The sequence below is a fragment of the Loxodonta africana genome, chromosome 4 (genome assembly GCF_030014295.1).
Source record: "Loxodonta africana isolate mLoxAfr1 chromosome 4, mLoxAfr1.hap2, whole genome shotgun sequence".
Lineage (NCBI taxonomy): Eukaryota > Metazoa > Chordata > Mammalia > Proboscidea > Elephantidae > Loxodonta > Loxodonta africana.
The window spans coordinates 134,198,350-134,218,021 of NC_087345.1; the positions used below are offsets into that span (position 1 = coordinate 134,198,350).

Here is a 19,672-nt window from a genome sequence, read left to right on the forward strand (position 1 = left end):
AGCCAGTCCCCTGTCTCTGGATTCCAAGGAGGTCCCAAGAGGTAGACCCACTGCTGCTTTTTGAGCTCCTTCCATCCATAGCCCTGGTCATGCCCTGCTGCTCTGGCCTTACTGCCCACTCTCCCACCATCAATAATTCAGCCGGAATGTTTTCAGGCCACTGCAGATCCTATATCACCCCTGGGTGGGGATGGGGGTGGGGGTGGGTGGCAACCTGAAGGTTGTCCAGAAGCCCTGCTCCTATACAAGGGAGTGCCTAAGGCTTCCAGGAGACTGTTCCCTCACCTCTCCACCCCATCCCAACTCAGCAGGGCCCATAGTTTCCTCACTTGGTAAACCTATGGAGGAAAGTTTGATCCTAGGCCCTCTTATTTCTCTTATCACTCTCCTCCATGCTCCTGGTGCCTCTGCCCCCAGTCATCCTAAGGAGCACTTTGACTGGGCCCCATTCTTGCTCCCAGCTGTCTGTCAGTGAGTCTCTGTACATGACTAATATTTTGTAGTTGATAAGCGCTTAAGTGTAACCCCGCCCTGAAACAGCTGCATTTTCATTTCATAATGGTCTCCAGAAGACCAAAGAATGTTTAAGACAGAGGTCATGCTGGCATAACAAAGGGGAGGGGGTAAGGTGATATTTTAGGATGGGGGTTGTGCCCTGTGGCACCCTCAAATCATGGAGGAATTTGAGTCACATAGGCAAGCCCTAGCGGCAGGATTCCTCTGGGGTCTCCTGGTCCTGCCCCATCCAGATATAGCCCCTCACATGCCTCACCGTCAGGAAGCCATTTTGCAGGCTGACAGGGTCCAGAGGCTGGCCTGAGGCTCGAGTCTCCTCCAGGGTGGGTCCCAGCACCTCCTCCCAAAAGCCCCGGTGGGCTCGAATCAGGCTGGGGACGTTTCCAAACAGGGTCTCAACAGATACCTGGAGGAGGGAGCAGAGCTTAGCGATATGCCTTCAGCAGACTCATCATCAGGCAGCACTGGCTGTGGACACAGGGGACCCCTAAGCTGGGATCTGGATGGGAGAGGGGGAGGTTGAAGGTGTGGGGAGGAGGCATGAGCCTGAGAGTGGGCCTGAAGAATCTAAGGGCTCCAGCTTTCTCTTCCACCTCGGTGACTTCAATGGGCTGAGTACTGGGGGACCTGGAGCCCGCTTGGGGTCTAGCGCAAGAAGAGATGTAGATTAGGCAGCGGTTGTCCCAGGAAATGGAGAGTGGGAATTCAGACTGGGCAGCCTGGAGGGCTCCTGTGAACCCATCCCTCACTCCCTGGGTTCAGAGCTCAGGGTGGGCAGGCTCCTCCTCTTTGGCTCCCACTCACTTCAGTCAGCAGTCCCACTCGCTGCAGGTTCAGCAATCCAGCAGCTAGGAGCTAGACACAAGGAGAGAAGCAAGGGTTTTAGGGTGACTTCACTCCTCTCGGGCCCCCAGCCTGGCAACTTCAATGTCCCCCAACCCCAAATTCAGTACTTCCAACCTCTCTCCCCACACCCCAGGCAGGTTTGAAATCAGGAGCCTGCCCCTCCCTTCTGGCCTGGGAGAATGGGAGATAATGCAGGACAGATGGGTAAATGGCTGAAGATGGGGCCAGGACCGGGCTTGAGGGAGGCTCACATCAGTCATGATCTTGAGCTTTGTCACGTAGATCACCTCTGTGGTCAGTAGCTCCCACAGCGCTTCCTGTTGGTGGCAAAGCTCCCGGCTCATCTCCTGGGGTGGGGATAGTAATGGTACAGTTGGAATGATGACAAAAACAACAGCTCAAAATAAATAAATAAATAAATAACCCTTGCCATCCAGTTGATTCTGACTTATAGTGACCCCTATAGGACAGTGTAGAACTGCCCCACAGGGTTCCCAAGGAGCAGCTGATAGATTTGAACTGCTGACTTTTTGGTTAGCAGCCAAACTCTTAACCACTGTGCCACCAGGGCTCCAAAACAACAGCTTGTTGTTGTTAGGTACCATCGAGTCGGTTCCGACTCATAGCGACCCTGTGCACAATAGAACGAAACACTGCCCGGTCCTGTGGCATCCTTACAATTGTTGTTATACTTGAGCTCATTGTTGCCTAGATTCATACTTCATGCATTCCAGGTTCTGATTATTGATGGATGTTTGCAGCTGTTTCTTCTCATTTTAAGTTGTGCCACATCAGCAAATGAAGGTCCCGAAAGCTCTACTCCATCCACGTCTCTAAGGTCGACTCTACTTTGAGGAGGCAGCTCTTCCCCCCTCATCTTTTGAGTGCCTTCCAACCTGGGGGGCTCATCTTCCAGCACTATATCAATGTTCTGCTGCTGTTCATAAGGTTTGCACTGGCTAATGCTTTTCAGAGGTAGACTGCCAGGTCCTTCTTCCTAGTCTGTCTTAGCCTGGAAGCTCAGCTGAAACCTGTCCTCCATGGGTGACCCTGCTGGTATCTGAATACTGGTGGCATAGCTTCCAGCATCACAGCAACACGAAAGCCCCCACAGTATAACAAACTGACAGACACGGGGGGGAAAACAATAGCAGCTACCTTTTATTAAGTGCTACTGTAACCTACTTAATACTTCTGGGTACCATAGCTGTTGTTAGTGCTGTAGAGTCGATTCCAACTCGTGGCAAACCCATGTGTGTCAGTAGAACTGCTCAATAGAGTTTTTTTTTAATTTTTTAAAATTTTTATTGTGCTTTAAGTGAAAGTTTACAAATCGAGTCAATCTCTCATACAAAAATTTATATACATCTTGCTATATACTCCTAGTTGCTCTCGCCCTAATGAGACAGCACACTCCTTCTCTCCACCCTATATTTCCATGTTCCCCCTGGCTTCTGTCCTCCTTCCTCCTCTGCCTTCCCATCTCCGCTCCAGACAGGAGCTGCCCACATAGTCTCACGTGTCCGCTTGAGCCAAGAAGCTCAGTCTTCACCAGTATCATTTTCTATCTTATAATCCAGTCCAATCCCTGTCTGAAGAGTTGGCTTTGGGAATGGTTCCGTCTTGGGCTAACAGAAGTTCTGTGGACCATGACCTCTGGGGTCCTTCTAGTCTCAGTCAGACCATTAAGTTTGGTCTTTTTATGAGAATTTGGGATCTGCATACCACAGCTCTCCTGCTCCTTCAGGGATTCTCTGTTGTGTTCCCTGTCAGGACAGTCATTGGTCGTAGCCAGGCACCACCTAGTTCTGATCTCAGGCTGATGTAGTCTCTGGTTTATGTGGCCCTTTCTGTCTCTTGGGCTCATAATTACCTTGTGTCTTTGGTGTTCTTCATTCTCCTTTGCTCCAGGTGGGTTGAGACCAAGTGATGCATCTTATATGGCCTCTTGCTAGCGTTTAAGACCTCCATAGGGTTTTTTGGGTTATAATCGTAATGGAAGCAGATCACTCAGCCTCTTCTTCCATGGTACCACTGGGTGCGTTCGAACCACCATCCTTTAGGTTAGCAATTGAACACAAACTCTTCGGGCCACCTAGGGACTTTCACGCACTCTGGTAGACATTTTTTTTTTTCTGGTAGACATTTTAAATACTGTATATGATCTTTTAGTCTTCAAACCAAGCCTCCAGTGTATAAGCAGTATTATCCCCATTTTATAGAGGAGGTGACTGAGGCTCTGAAAGGTTCACTGGCTTAACCAACGTCTCACTAGTAAGAGGTAGAGCCAGGATTTGAACCTTGATATGGGTGTCTCCACATGCTTTTTCACATGGCCCCACTTCCTGAGGCCTTTCCCTCCTCCCAGGGCACAGATGAGATGTGTGTCTATAGTGAGGTGGGGACAGACACTGTGTTATAGGCCCACCTTGTGCCCAGGCACCAGCTCCCTCCAGGTCTTTTCGATGGCCAGGCCACTGTCACTGCTCTCCCCTATCTCCCAGTGCCGACGATCCTCAGGGGGCAGGCGGGGCATCCCAAACATGCTGAACGTGTGCAGCCGCACTTTCAGCTCATGGGCCTTGGTGACCTCCTAGGGGAGTCAAGAAAGGGATTAGTCTTGACCACAGCCCTGGTGCCCAGCCTAGCTGGCTTGGGGAGAGCTTTGTGTATGCATATGTGCATGTATGTGTGTGCGCGTGTGTGCGTGCGTGCATATGTGTGTGTGTGTGTGTATCTGGGAAACAATGGGGAATGGCAAGCAGCACTGAGTATGAGCAGGGGCAAGGAGGCCTTGAGGACAGGGATCAATTCCAGCTGGGATGACAGGGGAAATGGCACTGCTGGAACATGGACAGAGAGATACCTTGGCCTGCAGAAAGAAGGCCCTTCTGCAGGGGCCTGACTTGGGCTCTCTGGCCGGAAACATTCCTTCCAGGAGTTTCCTGAGATGGAACCTTGGGACGGGGGTGCAGAATCAGACCCTTTAGAGGGACCTTCTGGTGGAAACCACAGTAGGACTTAGGGAACCAGTGATCTCAGCCAACATTTTTATATGGGCATTTTTTTTGAGGCAACATGGCTTAAATTTTACAAACATCTTTTTTTTTTTTTTGGTACCAAGTAATATGTACAAAAATATTCCTGACCTTCACACCATCCTCAATTTGGCTAGGGAGGAGAAGTGGGAGGCTCACAGTTGGGGTGAAGGATGAAGCGAGGCTTGGGGTAGAGTAAGTATATCTGGTTCTCACAATATTTGCTAATTTTAAGAAGCTGGAAGTTTAATATTAACAGTTTATCCTTTAAACTATGTCAAAATGTCCTCAGTCCAAGCCACTGGGTCCAATGGCATGGACCAAGTAGGGTAGAGACAGATCCCTGAGGGGGTCTCTAGGCAGAGCCATATCTGATTTCTTGGAGGGGCTCCAGGCAGAGACAGCCTCCTCGCCCTGTGCCCTCAGCCCTTGGGGTTCGCTAGGCCTGATCTGGGTGAGCATGGGGGTAAGAGAAGCAGGACCCCTTACCTTGAGTTTGGGGGAGTGGGGTGTGCCAGCCCCCAAATGGCCACCATGCCGCTTCTCAGGCTCTGGTTCTCGCAGCCATATGGGAGCCAGGCCCCGGGTCTGGCCAGAGCTCTTGACGAAAGGGACATAGTTCTGGAGGAGGCGGCGACTGGGATCCTGGAGGAGGAGCAGGGCAAGTGATGAGGGGTCCCTCCCTTCCCCTGGAAGTCCCAGGCAAATAGTGGGAGGCCAGGCTTGGCTCTAGACATGGCTTTCTCCTGAAGTTGGGTTGGCTCATCTCTCCCCTTAAACCAGTTTGGTGTGGCTGCTCCTGCCCTGAGTCATGGCCACTGCTGCCAGCGAGACCAAGCTGAGCTGGGCAGAGACATGTCGACCTGGCTTCCCAAGTGGGCCTGGAGGCAGAGTCCTCGGCCTTCCCCAGAGCCGGAGCACACACAAGCACATGCCACCTGTGCTCGCCCTGCACACGTGTGCTCTCTGCACCATGGGTGTGCACGGACAGCACAGGGGGCACGCTGCATCTGGTCCCGCTACTTTCCGTTGGTGGCCAGCCTCCCTCACACGTGGGGCATGAGGACACACACATGTGTGGCCTCTACCCCTGGGGCATCAGTTGGCCTCTTATCCAGTTGGGAGCAGCTGCTCTTCTGTGTAAGAGGTGAGGCCATGGCTAAGTCCCCTCCTGGGCAGGCCTGGTCACATTCCACCATCTGACTGTGGCCTGAATTACCCCACATACTTCCTAGTCTCTCTTCCTGCCCTCAGCCTGGGTAGTCACCCTGGCTGTCCTCTTCTCTGAGGGCCAAGTCCTCCTGCAGTGAGGCAGGGGATACCCCAGCAGGAAGAATTGTTCTCAAGGTGGAGGGGAAGCCTGGAGGCTGAGGGAAAGACCGGAGCTTCCGCCTTCACACCTTTTTCCTTGGTCGGATTGGAGGTGGGCCAGGGGTAGACCCAGGGCAGGCCCCTTCCTATAAAGCAGGGACACCCTGAACCTTTGCTCTTCCTCCAGCTCTGACTCAGAGCGGGCAGGTCTAGGGAGTCCACAGGCTTCTTCCAAGTAGAGGCGGGAGCCGGGGTGGTGCCAGTCCTGGGGTTTGGTGACCTTACCCCTCAGCTCTGTGCCTCAGACCTGTCTAACAGCACCTTCTCTGTGGGCCTGGCTTCTTCTGGCTCTCTGCCTCACCTATCCAGGCTGTCTGGGACTGGAGTTCTCAGTCCTGGGAACCTGGTCCAGGCACTGCCCTTTCCTCCCATGCAACCCAGAAAAGGAGAGTGGGGGTAAGGAATAGGAATAGAGAAGCCCATGAACTTGTAAGGGGACAGAGACCTGAAAGCCTGGGTGTCCTCCCTCCTGCCCCACCCAGGTCACCTTTGGGGCACAGTGTAGGGAGCAGCCTGGACTTACCGGCACAGCACCTCCTCGGGGATAGAGACTGCCAGCAGTGCTCTGGGTGGAGGCCCGATGCCGGCCCCCATAAGTCTCTATGAGGGAGGCCACAAGGCCTTGGAGGGGGCCCTCATCTGGAGGACCAAAGGTCTGCATCCTTTCTCTCATGGGTCACTTCCAAACGGCCATAGCGCCAATGTCCAGGAGAAGGGGGACCCCTGAGGCTGAAAGAGAGAAAAGGAAAGAAGGGAAGGGTTAGGTCAGTGGGTGACACTAAGCCTAGATCAGTGGGTAGCACCAGCCTGGAGACTAAGGGCTGGGAGGACGGAGGTGGAATGGGAAGGAGAAGGCCAAGGGCTTGGTCACTGTGTGTGGGACGGAGCATGGCTGTCTCATCTGTGAGGGTGGGGGATGCCCAGGCACATGTTGGGTAGAAAGCCCCTTGGAGATATATCTCCTCCCACACATGTGCACAAATTCGGGGTCCAAGCTACTACACTGGCCTCAAAGGATGCTGTAGTCCTGAGAGTAGCCGGGAGCAAGGGTCACAGATAGGTTCCTGGCTTTTTGGATGCTCCCAGGTGCGAGGACTCCCCTTGTACCCACCCCTCATAGGCAGCCTGGAGAAAAGTGGGGGGTGGGGGTAAGCAGGAGGGCTGGTGACTGACTGCCCAACCCACTGTCTGTTTTTGTACAGCCCGCAAGCTAAGAATGGTTTTTACATTTTTAAATAGCTGAAAAAAAAAAAGAAGAAGAATATTTCATGACATGTGAAAATTATACGAAATTCAAATTTCAGTGTCCATAAATAAGGTTTAATTGGAACACAGCCACACTTCCTCATTTACATATTGTTCAGGGCTGTTTCTGAGCTAGTTGTGACAGAGATCATGTAAAGTCTAAAATATTTACTATCTGGTTCTATGCAGAAACATTTGCCCATTCCTTACCTGGACCCTCCTGGCCTCAGACAGGACGGTGAGGCTGGGACAACTATCAGGCCCCTAGCCTTAGAGATCAGCCAGGAGGGAGCAGGGTTTCTGGTCACGGGCTACCATGGTTTTCCACAACCTTGGAGAACTCTTCCATGGAGCTGGGAGACAGGTATGGGGCTCCATTCCTTTCCCCTAAACCTGGATAGAGGACCTCTCCTCCAAGTGGGCAGGGCCTGGAGACCAGAGGTCGCCTAAAGGGGGATGGGGTCGGTGACGCTCTGTTGGTGCTGGTGCCCCAACCAGGAGCGCCCGAGAACTCTCCTTTACTTCTTTGATTCTGCCTTTCTTATGAGCAGGAGAAAAAATCGTGCATAATCTCTCCGCTCCGCTCCCGATGGATAATCTTCCGTGAAGGCCTCTGTCTTCCTCTCACTCCTCGCTACCCATGGTCCTTTTACAGCTTGGCCCCATTTCTCTTCCCCTCTCCCTCGGGAGGCCAGACCTTTGCCCCGCGCCCGCGGCTCCCAGGGTCCGGGCCACTGCCCGCTCCGCCCCCCGCGCGCCCAGCGCTCAAGTCGCTCACCTGTGCCTGCAGGTGTCCTAGCACCCGCTCCCCGCTTCCCGCTCTGCCGGCCCCCGCCCGCGGGGCTCCCGGTCGCCGACGGCTCCCGCTGAGATGCCGGCCCAGCTGCCCCTCTGACGGGCTTGGAACTGGGACCGAGCGGCCGGCGGGACCCGGGCGGCACAGAGCCGGGCTGGGAGTGGAAGGTGCCGGGAGAGGGGCGGGGACGCGGATTGGTACCGCCCCGTCACCGCGGACACTGCCCGACCAAGCAGTGCGGGCGCAAGTAGGGCGCCAGGCGCAGAGGGGCCCCGGCGGACCGCGACGCAGCCACCACTCTTCCCTCGGCAAGGAGCGCTCACTTCACATTGCCCTCTTCCCCTTTTTCCTTCTCACAGGAACTTACCACCCACCTGGTCCTGGCGGAAGGGCTCGAACCGCGCGCGACTCTTTCCCCCTCGCCGCCTGGTCAGGCCCCCGGGAGACGCTGGAGTAATGAGGGTAAATGGAAGGCAGGGCTCCACCGGAGGAGGCCGCGAGGGCGAGGGTAGCGACCGGGTGATTTGTGGCAGGTGCCCGACCTTGCTGGATGCAGTGGGTGGCCGGCTATCCCCCTCTTCTTCCTGCCTCATCTTCCTCCATTAACCTGGCATGGGAACCCCGCAGTCAGCGAGAGGGGTACAGGGCCTGGGTACCCTGGCCGCGCTCACGCTGCTCTCTGACTGTACAGTCCAAAGTGTGTCTCTTATCTCTCAGTAGGCCCCGCTTCCCGGCCCTGACGATCCGATGGCCCTGATGATCGGATGGAAGGCTTCTTCTGGACTTTGCCTTTGCTCCAGGGATGGGGCCACATGCTAGGCTGAAGCCTGGCCCATTACTTTTCCCATTATCTAGACTGGGGTGGAGAGGAAGACTATGAGAAGGGGGACCCTCATACTTCGCTGGCAAATGAGTCTACTCCAGGCTTCACAAGGGCCACTTCTCCCCCTGACCCCCAGCACCCCTGCATCTATCCCAAGGCCTGTCCAGTTGATAGGACTCATAGCCACCCTGTAGGACAGAGTAGAACTGCCCCACAGGGTTTCCAAGGCTGTAATCTTCATGGCAGCGGATAGCCAGATCTTTTCTCCTGCAGAACAGCTGGTGGGTTTTAAAGGATGACCTTTCAGTTAGCAGCTGGGGCTCCTTTTAAAAACCAAAAAACAAACTTTTTGCCTGCGGCCTAGATTTTCACTCATAGGGACCCCATGTGACAGAGTAGAACTGCCCCATAGGGTTTCCTAGGCTTTAATCTCTATAGCAGCAGATCGCCAAGCCTTTCTCCCTGAGAGCAGCTGGTTGGTTCCAACCTCGGACCTTTTGGTTGGCAGCCGATTGCTTTAACCACTGTGCCACCAGGCTCCTTAAGCATCTGTAGTGTCTGCTAAAATTAACATTTTTCAAGGAAAGGTGCCTAGCTGAGAATTACATGAAAGGACCACATTTTCATGTCCCCAATTCGTGACACGTTGTCTGACACCCATCTGACAAAAGTGCAGGATATTTGAAATCACAAGTGTCTCATGAAGGGGAGTCATTGCTTAGGGGCACCGAGCTTCTGTAATGGTGACGGGGAAAGTTGGAAATGGATGGTGCCCATGGTTGCACAACATGATCAAAGTATTTAATGTCACTAAAGTGTGCTGAAATGCTGAAATGGCAAATGTTTTGTTGCATATATATCTCCATCCCACGGATGTGTGGTCATTATAATCTTATAATTGTGAAGCCAAAGACCCTGTAGTGGGGCTGAGGGGCAGGTCCACCTCCTGGAATGGGCTGTGAAGAGATTGATACAACTTCGTACTTTTGTGGAGAATTCTAAAGCTTGTGAAACACTTTCAAAAGCATCATGTCATTTGGATACTAGAAGGGTCCCTGTTCTCCTCACCTGTCTAGCATAAGTACATAAATGATCTGAAGGGCTTTAGTCTTCACTCTGCATCTGATGCCTCTATTTTGTCCAGGAGAGGAGTTTCTTTCTTTTTTTTTTTTTTTTAATAATCATTTGATGGTTTCTAATTTTGCCTTTGCTGTCCCCATCCTCATATTTGCCTTGCAATATTCTCTTTTTCTGGCCTGTTACGTGATTGCTCTGGTGGTTCAGGTGAGTCCCCTGTACCTCTACTCTGCATCCTGCCTCCTGCTTCCTAGTTGAACAAGGGAATCAGTTTTAGGGAGAGAGGTGGGGTAGGGCAGAAACTGTAGGGGTGAGAAAACTATGTTTGTGTCTTTCCTAGCCCATTCTCTTCCCATTGTGTGTGTGTGTGTGTGTGTGTGTGTATGTGTGTGTGAGAGAGAGAGAGACAGAGAGAGAGAGAAAGGTAGAGAGAGAGAGGGAACTAAGTTAGAGACTAAGAGAGAGAGAGAGACAGACATACCTGGGGCATGCCAAGAGTAGCCACAAGGGAAATCACCACTGGGGAGGTAGTAATTACTGACAGTATTAAATGACACCCCAGAGAGAGCCGGTGCCAAGGGCCCTTAGTGCTTCTCCCCGTGTCTCCCAGAAGGAAGTGGAAAGAGGAAAAAAAAAAAAAAGGTCTCCCAGAAGGAAGTGGAAAGAGGAGTAGGAGGGAAATTTGAATTGAGAGATCACCAGAGACAAGCCTGGACTCATAGCCCCCTGGGGTGAAGTGGCTGGACTGGCCCAATGGACACACACACACACACACACACACACACACACACACACACACACACAAAAGAGTTAACCCTTTCACTTCCCTCAAGGCTGAGGTCCAATCTCCACCTACCACTGCTCCAGGGCCTGTCTTCAGCCTCTCTGGGAGGTTCCCAGGGAAAGTTGGAGTCAAGAAACAGGAGGTGTGGTGGCTCAGCACCAGCTGTGGGCTGGGAGGTGGGGCTCCCGTGTTCTATTAACTCTGTTCTGGGCTTGTTGTCGGATTGACTTTCTTACAACCTCAGTTTTCCCTAGGCCCCCTTGTGCTGTGGAGAGAAGATGCCTCCAATGGGCTGAGAAGGAACACAGCTCAGGGAGCTGAATGAAGTCTAAGGAGTTGGGCGCTCAGGAGCACCAGGCTTTGGACCAGAGTGGAACACCTGGAAATTTATCTTTCTTCCTGGCTGTGCCCCAGACTTTCTCACATAGCTGGCTTGAGTCATAGCCATCCTCCATGTCTCAGTTTCTCCGGTAGTGCAGGAACTTTTGTCAGTCCCCCAGCTCAGCCCCACAGCTGATGAGAGGATGTCTGTCTGTCCAGGACTGACACTCTGAGGATCAAAAGCTTTTTGTCCAATGGCAGCATGAGGGTGACTTTCTGGGGGCTGACATGGGGGCTCTAGGCCCCTTCTCTCCATCCTCACCAGGAAGGGCAGGGAGACTCATTTGGGTATTTGGAACCACTGAGCCTTGAGTTCTGTCCAGCCCATACCTCTCAGGGCAGCGGTGGGGACCATCTGGGTTAATGACGTGCTAGCAGTCACCAGCAGTAGGAGACAGCTAATGGGACCTTGTGTCCTCCTTGCCAGAGTTGGGGAGAGGATGGGAAACTGAAGACTTGAGCTGGGAGGTGCCAGAACATGCAAGGCAGGAAAATACCACTGAGTACAGTTGCCAGGTCCGAAGACCAGAAGTTTCCTTCTTCCCTCCTTTCCTTCCATATCCACTGGCAGTGTGCACCTGTGCAAGGTGCAGGAACATATAGATGAAAGAGACAGTCCCTGACCTCAGGGAGCTTACAGACTAATGGAGAGGCAGACTGGTGAACAGGACATTGACGTATATTAAAGAGAACGAACCAAGATCTGTGGGAGCACTTTGGGGAACTAGTAACTGCTCAGGTGAACCAAGGAAGGTTTCATAGAGGAGGTGAACTTTGTGCTGGTACTTTAAGGGTGAGTAGGAGTCTGCTGGGCAGAGAAAGGAGAAGGGTATTTCTGGAAGAGGGAACAGCATGAGCTAAGATACAGAGAGATGGAAGAGCATGTTTGAAAAAGAAAGCAGGAAAGGACAGGCTTCCCCAAAGGGCACCATCATCTGACCTGATGGTGCCCTGGGGGCATCTCATTCTCCAAGCAGTAGTCCCCGGGTGGTGGCTTAGAAGGACAAACTCTCTTCCTGGAATTCAAAGATCTCCACAATATGACCCGAATTATACTTCCCACCTTTCACCTGTTACTCTTCTACTCCATCCCTGGATGTGTCCCTGTTTCGTGAATCTGCATCCACTGTCCTCGTTTCATGCTGTAGCTCAAGTCGTTCCCTCAGCTGGCATAGCGTTTAGGGGCCCTTGTCCTCCCATCTCCTCTTATACCTCCTTCAACTTCTTTCCCAAGGGCTGCCTCCCTCAGGAAGCTTTTCCTGACAATCCCCCAACCAGGGTGATCACTTTCCTCCCTGCTTTCAACGGCCCTAGCCACTGTGTTTCTTCAAAAGGCACTACCCTTATTCTGCCTTCTACTGTTGCTATTTGCATATATGCCTGTGTCTCTCACTAGACAATGGAATCCCCGAGGGCAAGGACCAGCTCCTAGCATAGGACCTGGCATAGGACTGGCAGCTAACGTTTGTGGGGTGGAAGTGAATTGACTTGCTAGAGGAACCAGACAATAGGTAAACAGATACTGTCCAGCCGACTCTGACTCATGGCAAGGCAACCTTACCTACAACAGAGCAAAATGTTGCTGGGTCCTGTGTCATCCTTACAATCACCAGCATGTTTGAGTCCATTGTTGTGGCTATTGTGCCAACCCATCTCACCAAGAGTCTCCCTTACCCTCGATGGTCCACTATTTCACCAAACACGATGTCCTCCTCTAGCAATTGATCCCTCCTGATGACATATCCAACACGAGTCCGACAATGTTCTGTTGAGATTCATAAGGTTTTCACTGGCTAATTTTCAGAAGTAGGTCACCAGGCCTTTCTTCCTAGTCTGTCTTAGTCTGGAACCTCCACTGAAATTTGTCCACCATGGGTGACACTCCTGGTACTTAAAATACCAGTAGCATAGCTTCCAGCATCACAGCAGCAGGCATGCCACCACAGTATGGCAAACTGACACACAGAACAGACTTATAGGTAGACTTACCTGCACTGTCTTTTCTCTTCCCTTTCCCAAAGGAACCACCTTTGTTTTTTAAGTACCTGGAATTTTTTCATAACCTCAGTTTGGCATTCTATGTTCATTACTCTAGTTTCATCATTTCCTCTGTGCTCTTTCTAAAATCCCTGACCCCATCAGGACAAACATGTCACATTACTTTGCAGGCCAGTTATTATAGATTGGTAGTGGCTTCCTAGAATATTAGGTGAAGAAGAGGATTCTGGGATGGTGTGGGCCCAGCTGAAAGTGTGCTGTGCTGTGTGCTAAAATGGCTCAGCAATGTGTGCCTTGAGGGTAGGAGCCCTGACTCCCAGCCTCGGTTAGTTTACCACACACTTTTCTTGCATTGAGCCAACACTGGGACACTGTAGGAGCGTGGGGCCTTTGTCTCTGGTGGAAGCTGACAGGGTGGTGGGGAGAAAGGGGCAGTTTGTAGAAGGGGAGCTGGGGGCTTTTCCTGGGGCAGACCTTGAAGTCAGGTATCTGAATGTTCAGCTCTGTTCTCTCTGACCACACCCCCTTCTGCTCTTGGCATCATCAGCCCCACAGGGCCTTAACCAGACCAATAGGGTCTTCTTGGCTCAGGATTCCCAGCAGGGTGGGGTCATGAGGTTAAGGGAAAGACGCCAGGTTCCCCACTTGCAGGAATGTTCCTCACTCCTCTGTCCTCCCAGGCAGCTCAGGCCTTCAAGAATAGTAACGTGTGTCCAAAGTAAATGGTTTCTAGAAGTTTTTTATTTCATGGCTTTCTACCTTTGTCTCTTTGCTCCTGGGAGGCATGGTCTCCCCTAGAGGCATTTCCTGAAAATATGGTTAGATTTGACTTGGTCTTTGGGACCAGGAGGGTGTCCCTGGTAAACTGTTAACGCACTTGGCTGCTAAAAAAGGTTGGAGATTCGAAGCCACTGAGAGGTGCCTCGGAAGAAAGTCCTGATGATCTACTTCTGAAAACTCAGCCACTGAACACCTTTTGGAGCAGTTTACTCTGACGCACACGGGGTCACCACACGGGGTCACCACACGGGGTCACCACACGGGGTCACCACACAGGGTCACCATGAATTGGAGTCTCCTGATGGCAACTGTTTTTTTTTTTTTTTTTTTTTTTTGTGGGGGCAGAAGTAGACAGGCTCCCAAACCCTGGCCTCTCTGAGTTGAATGGGGTGCATGAGGTCTTCTAGTCTAACATTCCTCCCCATGTGGGCATGCTGGCCTAATGTTCTTGGCAGACAATCCCTGGCCTCTGACCAAAAAACCTCCAGCGATGATTCTCCCAGTGTCTGTGCCTTTGTTCAAATGGTTCAAATCAGTGAAAATGTGGTCACTTTCTTCCAAACCCCTTCTCCAAGCAGTCATTTGATTTCCTTCCTCAGGTTTATACTGACACTGAGTTCCACCTCTTCAGCTTGAGGGTGACTCAAAAGTGTATGCAACTAGGTGGTTTAAAGCTCTGGGTCAGTCCTTGCAAATGCTTTTAAAGCTAGAACAATTCCTGGCTCTCTGGCCCTTGTCACTTATTCCAGGGCCATACCCAGCCCTCACTCGTGGTACGTGGATTTTGAGGCTCATTTGCCCAGTGTACTTGACTGTCTTGGCCCATCTCATTATGACACACCTTGCCCAGCCCAGGAAGATGGGCATATGTTTTTTTCTTAGAATAGACCTTAGCACAACAGCCTTAAATCATTATTTCTAATTTAATTTGACAATCTTGACTTTCAGGAAGTTCTCGCTCATCTTTGGCCCAAATACCTCCAGCTCAAGCTTAATGTTAATTTCCTCATGCTCTGGAGAATATCCTTCTCTGCAACATGAACCACCCCCCCTTTGCATAACTGAATCATGATTGAGGTCATTTGAGCAGATTCAGAAACCCTGGATCCTTTCACCTCCCTTCAGAAACCCAAGTTCTCAGCTGGCTTCATACGGGCTGGCAATTAGGCCCTAGGGACCCTCCTATGTGTGAGCACTTTGTTGGAGATTCAGCAGTGACTATTCAATTTTCTCCCTACAGCAACAAAATGGGCAAGGTACTACTGATATTAGCCCATTTCAGAGATGACAAGATTGAGTCTCAGAGGTAGAATAACTTGACTAAGCTCACAAAGCCAGTATGTGGAAAAGCTGGGGTCTAATCCGTAAGTCTAGAAAGGCTTTACAGCATGCATTTCATCCAAATACCAGACTCCAAACTGGAGACCACTGAGAACATTGGGACAGATGGCTTCCTCTGACCTTGCTCCCATTTTATGCTGCTGTCCACCCTAATTGTACATTAATCCCTTCTGCCTGCCTAAATGACCTTCAGTTACAGTCACATGCATCTCTCACTGCTCATGCATACCTGGTGTGATGATTAAGGTTGTGTGTCAACTTGGCTGGGCCATGATTCTTAGTGGTTTGGCAGTCATATGATGTTGTGATCATGACTGTGATGAGATTTGATGTAATGTGATCACCTCCATGATGGGATCTGCTGTGAGTAGCCAATCAGTTGAAAGGAGCTTACTTTGGTGTGTGGCCTGCATTGAATATAACTGGACGTTCTGGCAAAGCTCATGGGCTTTTGCTCGCTCTGGCTCCTGTTCATCTGACCTCTGGTTCTTGGGACTTGAGCTAGCAGATTAGCTGCAGTCTTGGCTGCCAATCTTGGGATTCTTCGATCTTTGCAGCCTGTGAGCAAGAGCCCTGCTCTCTGACCTGCCAATGCGGTTCAGCAGCCACTGTGGCTATGTGAATCAGGAGAAGCCTCTGTTCTGACTCACGGACTTGGGATGTTCTAGCCTCTACAACTGCATGAGCCATTTCTTTGATAAGAATCTTTCTCTCTATATATTTATCTGCTTTACCAGTTTTGCTTCTCTAGAGAACCCAGCCTAAGACACCTGGGTTCATTGTTTTTAGATTACAGATGAGCTGTGCGGCCCTCACAGGGACAGCCTTCAGAGGCCAGAGCCATCTCTCTGTTCCTGAATATGTCTTTGCTCACAGGGAAGCCCTCACATAGGCTTTTGAGGTAGGTGGCTTTGGGTTCCTGCCCCAGCCCCAGTAGTTAATAGCTGTAGGTTCTTGGACAATACTGGACTTCTCTAAGTCTCCATTTCCTCATATGTAAAATGAGGATAATAACTCTAGTTTAGGACTGTTACAAGAATAGCAGCTAACTTAAAAAAAAAAAATTATATATGAAGAACTTGGCATCAGGATTGGAAGAAGACTCATTAACGACTTGTGTTATGAAGATGACACAACCTTGCTTGCTGAAAGTGAAGAGGACTTGAAGCACTTACGGATGACTATCAAAGACCACAGCCTTCGGTATGGATTACACTTCAACATAATGAAAACAAAAATCCTCACTACTGGACCAATCAGCAACATCATGATAAACGGAGAAAAGATTGAAGTTGTCAAGGATTTCATTCTACTTGGCTTCACAGTCAACACCCATAGAAGCAGCAGTCAAGAAATCAAAAGACACATTGTATTGGACTAATCTGCTGCAAAAGACCTCTTTAAAGTGTTAAAAAGCAAAGATGTCACCTTGAAGACTCTAAGATGCTCCTGACCCAAGCCATGGTGTTTTCAATCGCCTCATTTGTGTGTGAAAGCTGGACAAGGAATAAGGAAGATTGAAGAAGAATTGACACCTTTGAATTACGGTGTTGGCTAAGAATGTTGACTATACTATGGACTATTAAAAGAACGAACAAATCTGTCTGGGAAGAAGTACAACCAGGATGCTCCTTAGAAGCAAGTATGGCAAGACTACATCTCACATACTTCGGACATGTTATCCGGTGGGACCAGTCCCTAGAGAAGGACATTATGCTTGGTAAAGTAGAGGTGAGCGAAAAAGAGGACGACTCCGAAGGAGATGGACTGACGCAGTGGCTGCAACAGTAGGCTCGAGCATAGCAACAATTGTGAGGATGGTGCAGGACCGGGCAGTGTTTCATTCTGTTGTACACAGGGTCACTATGAGTTGGAACTGCCTCAATGGCACCTAACAACAACAAGCATAATTAAGCATTTTGCATGGCTTATCTCTTTTACTTCTCACAAAAACACCATGAGGTAGATATTATCATCCTCCTACAACAGATGAGAAAACAGGCTCAGAGAGATTACTCAATATGTTCAAGATTACAAAGTTGGTAAGAAGAAAAGCCAGGATTTGAACTCATATTTCTGACTCCAAAACTTGCACCTCTAACTACTATTCTATAGTAAATTAGTGGGTTGCTCTGTGTAAGCCTTGCTATAGGGAAAGGAACTACTTTGTCACCCCAGCTTTCAAAGAAACAGGCATGTCACTCCCAATACCTTGAGGCATAATTTTTTTTTTTTTTAATGTGGTGAAAATATACACAACAAAACATTGGTCAGTTCAACACTTTCAACATGCGTAATTCAGTGTTGATGGTTTTTGATAAAGGCTGTTGACCCCGAGCACAGGGTCCTGGCACTTACCACACGGCAACCTTTCCTTAAAAGTGATTTCACACGTATTTCTCTCCCCAAAATGTCATGCCTCATAGCATCTATTCAAATCTCTCTCCCTCTCTCTTCTCTGTCTCCTTGCAAGCCTCTTACCAAACTTTCCTCTCCTGTAGCTCCATTCCTTTTCCTCTAAGAGCCATCCACCCTTGCACCCTTGTCTTCCCTTTGGCAGACTTGTCCTTCCTTATGCTCAGTAAGACCAAAGATTTTTCTGGGAACCCTCCATCCTCATAAAGGGGGATAGTAAACGAATATAACAACGACATGCTATTGTCCCTGGCATGGCGGGAACTCAAAGCATGTCTGAGGCAGATAAAAGGAAACCCTAAGGGGCTGGATGACAGACGGGATTTAGAAAATCACTTTCCTTATGAGTCTCACATGTCCTCTCTCTTTTTCTTCCCCCTCCACCAGTCCCTGGGGGAGGCAGGAAAATGTGGGGTTATCTAGAGTCGACGGCACTAGTTTTTTTTTTTTTTTACTCACCATCTGACTCAATTCTGTGCATTCTTCAAGACCCAGATCAGTCCCTGCCCAGACTCTCCCAGGCCACTCCAGTCCACTGTAGCCTCCCTTACTGAGGATTCCTGTTGCTTTTGCCACCTGTATCATTTGTCTGGAAACCCTGGTGGCATAGTGGTTAAGTACTGCAGCTGCTAACCAAAAGGTTGGCAGTTCAAATCCACCAGGCACTCCTTGGAAACTCTATGGGGCAGTTCTACTCTGTCCTATAGGGTCGCTATGAGTCCGAATCAACTTGATGGCAATGGGTTTGGTTTTTTGTTTATCGTTTGTCTTGCCTTTATTGTTATCTATAGTGGGTGTCTCGCCTTCCTAACTAGACTGCAAGGTCTTTACAAGTAGGACCTTGTCCCTTCCTGGTGCCCATTGAGGTGCCAGGTAAATGAATTGATGGAACTTTGAATAGCTGCTAATAAAAGATTTGATAGAGAGATGGCTGTGGAATAATGGCTAAGAGCGAGGTCTCTGAAGCTTGCATTCTGGCTCCATCACTGTGGAAGAAGCCCAGAATAGCCTTTTGGAGGATGAGGAAGAGAGCTGAGTCATTCTACCGGAGGCCATCCTAGACCAGCTAGAGTATGGCTGACCCACGACTGCGAATGCTTGAGTGAATCCCCGTGAAATCAGCCTATTGTTAATTGCTGTGGAATCTATGGGGCAGTTGTACTCTGTCTTGTAGGGTCGCTGAGTCGGAATCAACTCGACGGCACTGGGTTTTCGTTTCAGCTCAGACTCATGACAACTCCACGTGTGCAGGGTCTTCCGAGGTGCCTTTGGGTGGATTCAAACCACCAATCTTTTGGCTAGTAGTCAACTGCTTAACTGTTTGTGCCACCAGGGACTCCAAAATCAGCCTAGTTTGTCTCAAATCAGAAGAATCACCTAGCCACCCTATATAGGCTCATGAACAAAAAGTAAATGTTCATTGTTACTAGCCACTGAGATTTTGTGGATATTTCTTATGCAGCATTAATGTGCCAAAAGATTACTGACACAATAGTTTACCAGCTCTGTGGCCTTAGGCAAGTTATTTAACCTCTATGTACCTCAGCTTCCTTGTCTGTAAAATGGGGATATAGCAGACGTTGTTGATGCCTTGCAGCTGAGTCTCCCCTCCCAGTGATTGCTTCCACTGGGAGGTTCTGCCTCTTCCCTAGTGCAGCGGGCATCCAATGACTGGCTGATGTGGAAGAATAAGCGTCTGGCCCCTTGTTCCAATCTGGAAAACTCTGCAGGGCCATCCTAACCCCAGAGCTGCCTGTGGGATCAGTTAAGGCCTTTGTTGTGACTGCTTCATAGTCTGTCTTCTCCTTCTGTCTAGTTCTGCTTCATTTTCTCCTCCATAGGAGTTGAATCCAAGAGTCTATCCCAATTAACTTCTTAAATTCAAATCTCCATCTTAGAGTCTGATTTCCTGGAACTAACCTGTGAGAGGGGATACAGGTGATCGTGTGGCAAGTTCTGGCCAATGGAATGAAAGCAAAAGCTTCACAAGACAGTTGGTTTCCTGGAATGTTTGTACTTGTTACAATACCAAATAAATTTGGGGAAACTATACAGATTTTTTTCTTTTTCTTTATTGAGGTAGAATATATACAACAAAACATTTGCCATTTCAACCATTTTTTATATGTACAATTCAGTGACAAATGTTGCATTCTTGCACATTTTTGAGATCTAGAATTTTTCTTTGAGCACATTATCAACATTAACATAAAATAAAAGAAGGCACTTTAATTTTAACTTAAAAAAATTCAGATTTACAA

At 49.8% G+C, this 19,672-nt stretch overlaps 1 protein-coding gene across 1 annotated transcript in view; it reads right to left on the reverse strand.

The window, feature by feature from the left end:
• The window catches only part of PLEKHG6 (pleckstrin homology and RhoGEF domain containing G6), a 16,941-nt gene extending 10,082 nt beyond the window's left edge, over nt 1-6,859 (reverse strand). The window contains exons 1-6 of the mRNA XM_064284714.1: nt 6,295-6,859; nt 4,890-5,045; nt 3,791-3,955; nt 1,614-1,709; nt 1,321-1,371; nt 773-922 (exon numbers count right to left, since the gene is read on the reverse strand). Coding sequence (XP_064140784.1) covers nt 773-922; nt 1,321-1,371; nt 1,614-1,709; nt 3,791-3,955; nt 4,890-5,045; nt 6,295-6,444 — 768 coding nt within the window. The 5' untranslated portion in view covers nt 6,445-6,859. The remainder of the gene's footprint in view (nt 1-772; nt 923-1,320; nt 1,372-1,613; nt 1,710-3,790; nt 3,956-4,889; nt 5,046-6,294) is intronic.
• Nucleotides 6,860-19,672: the final 12,813 nt, after the last annotated feature.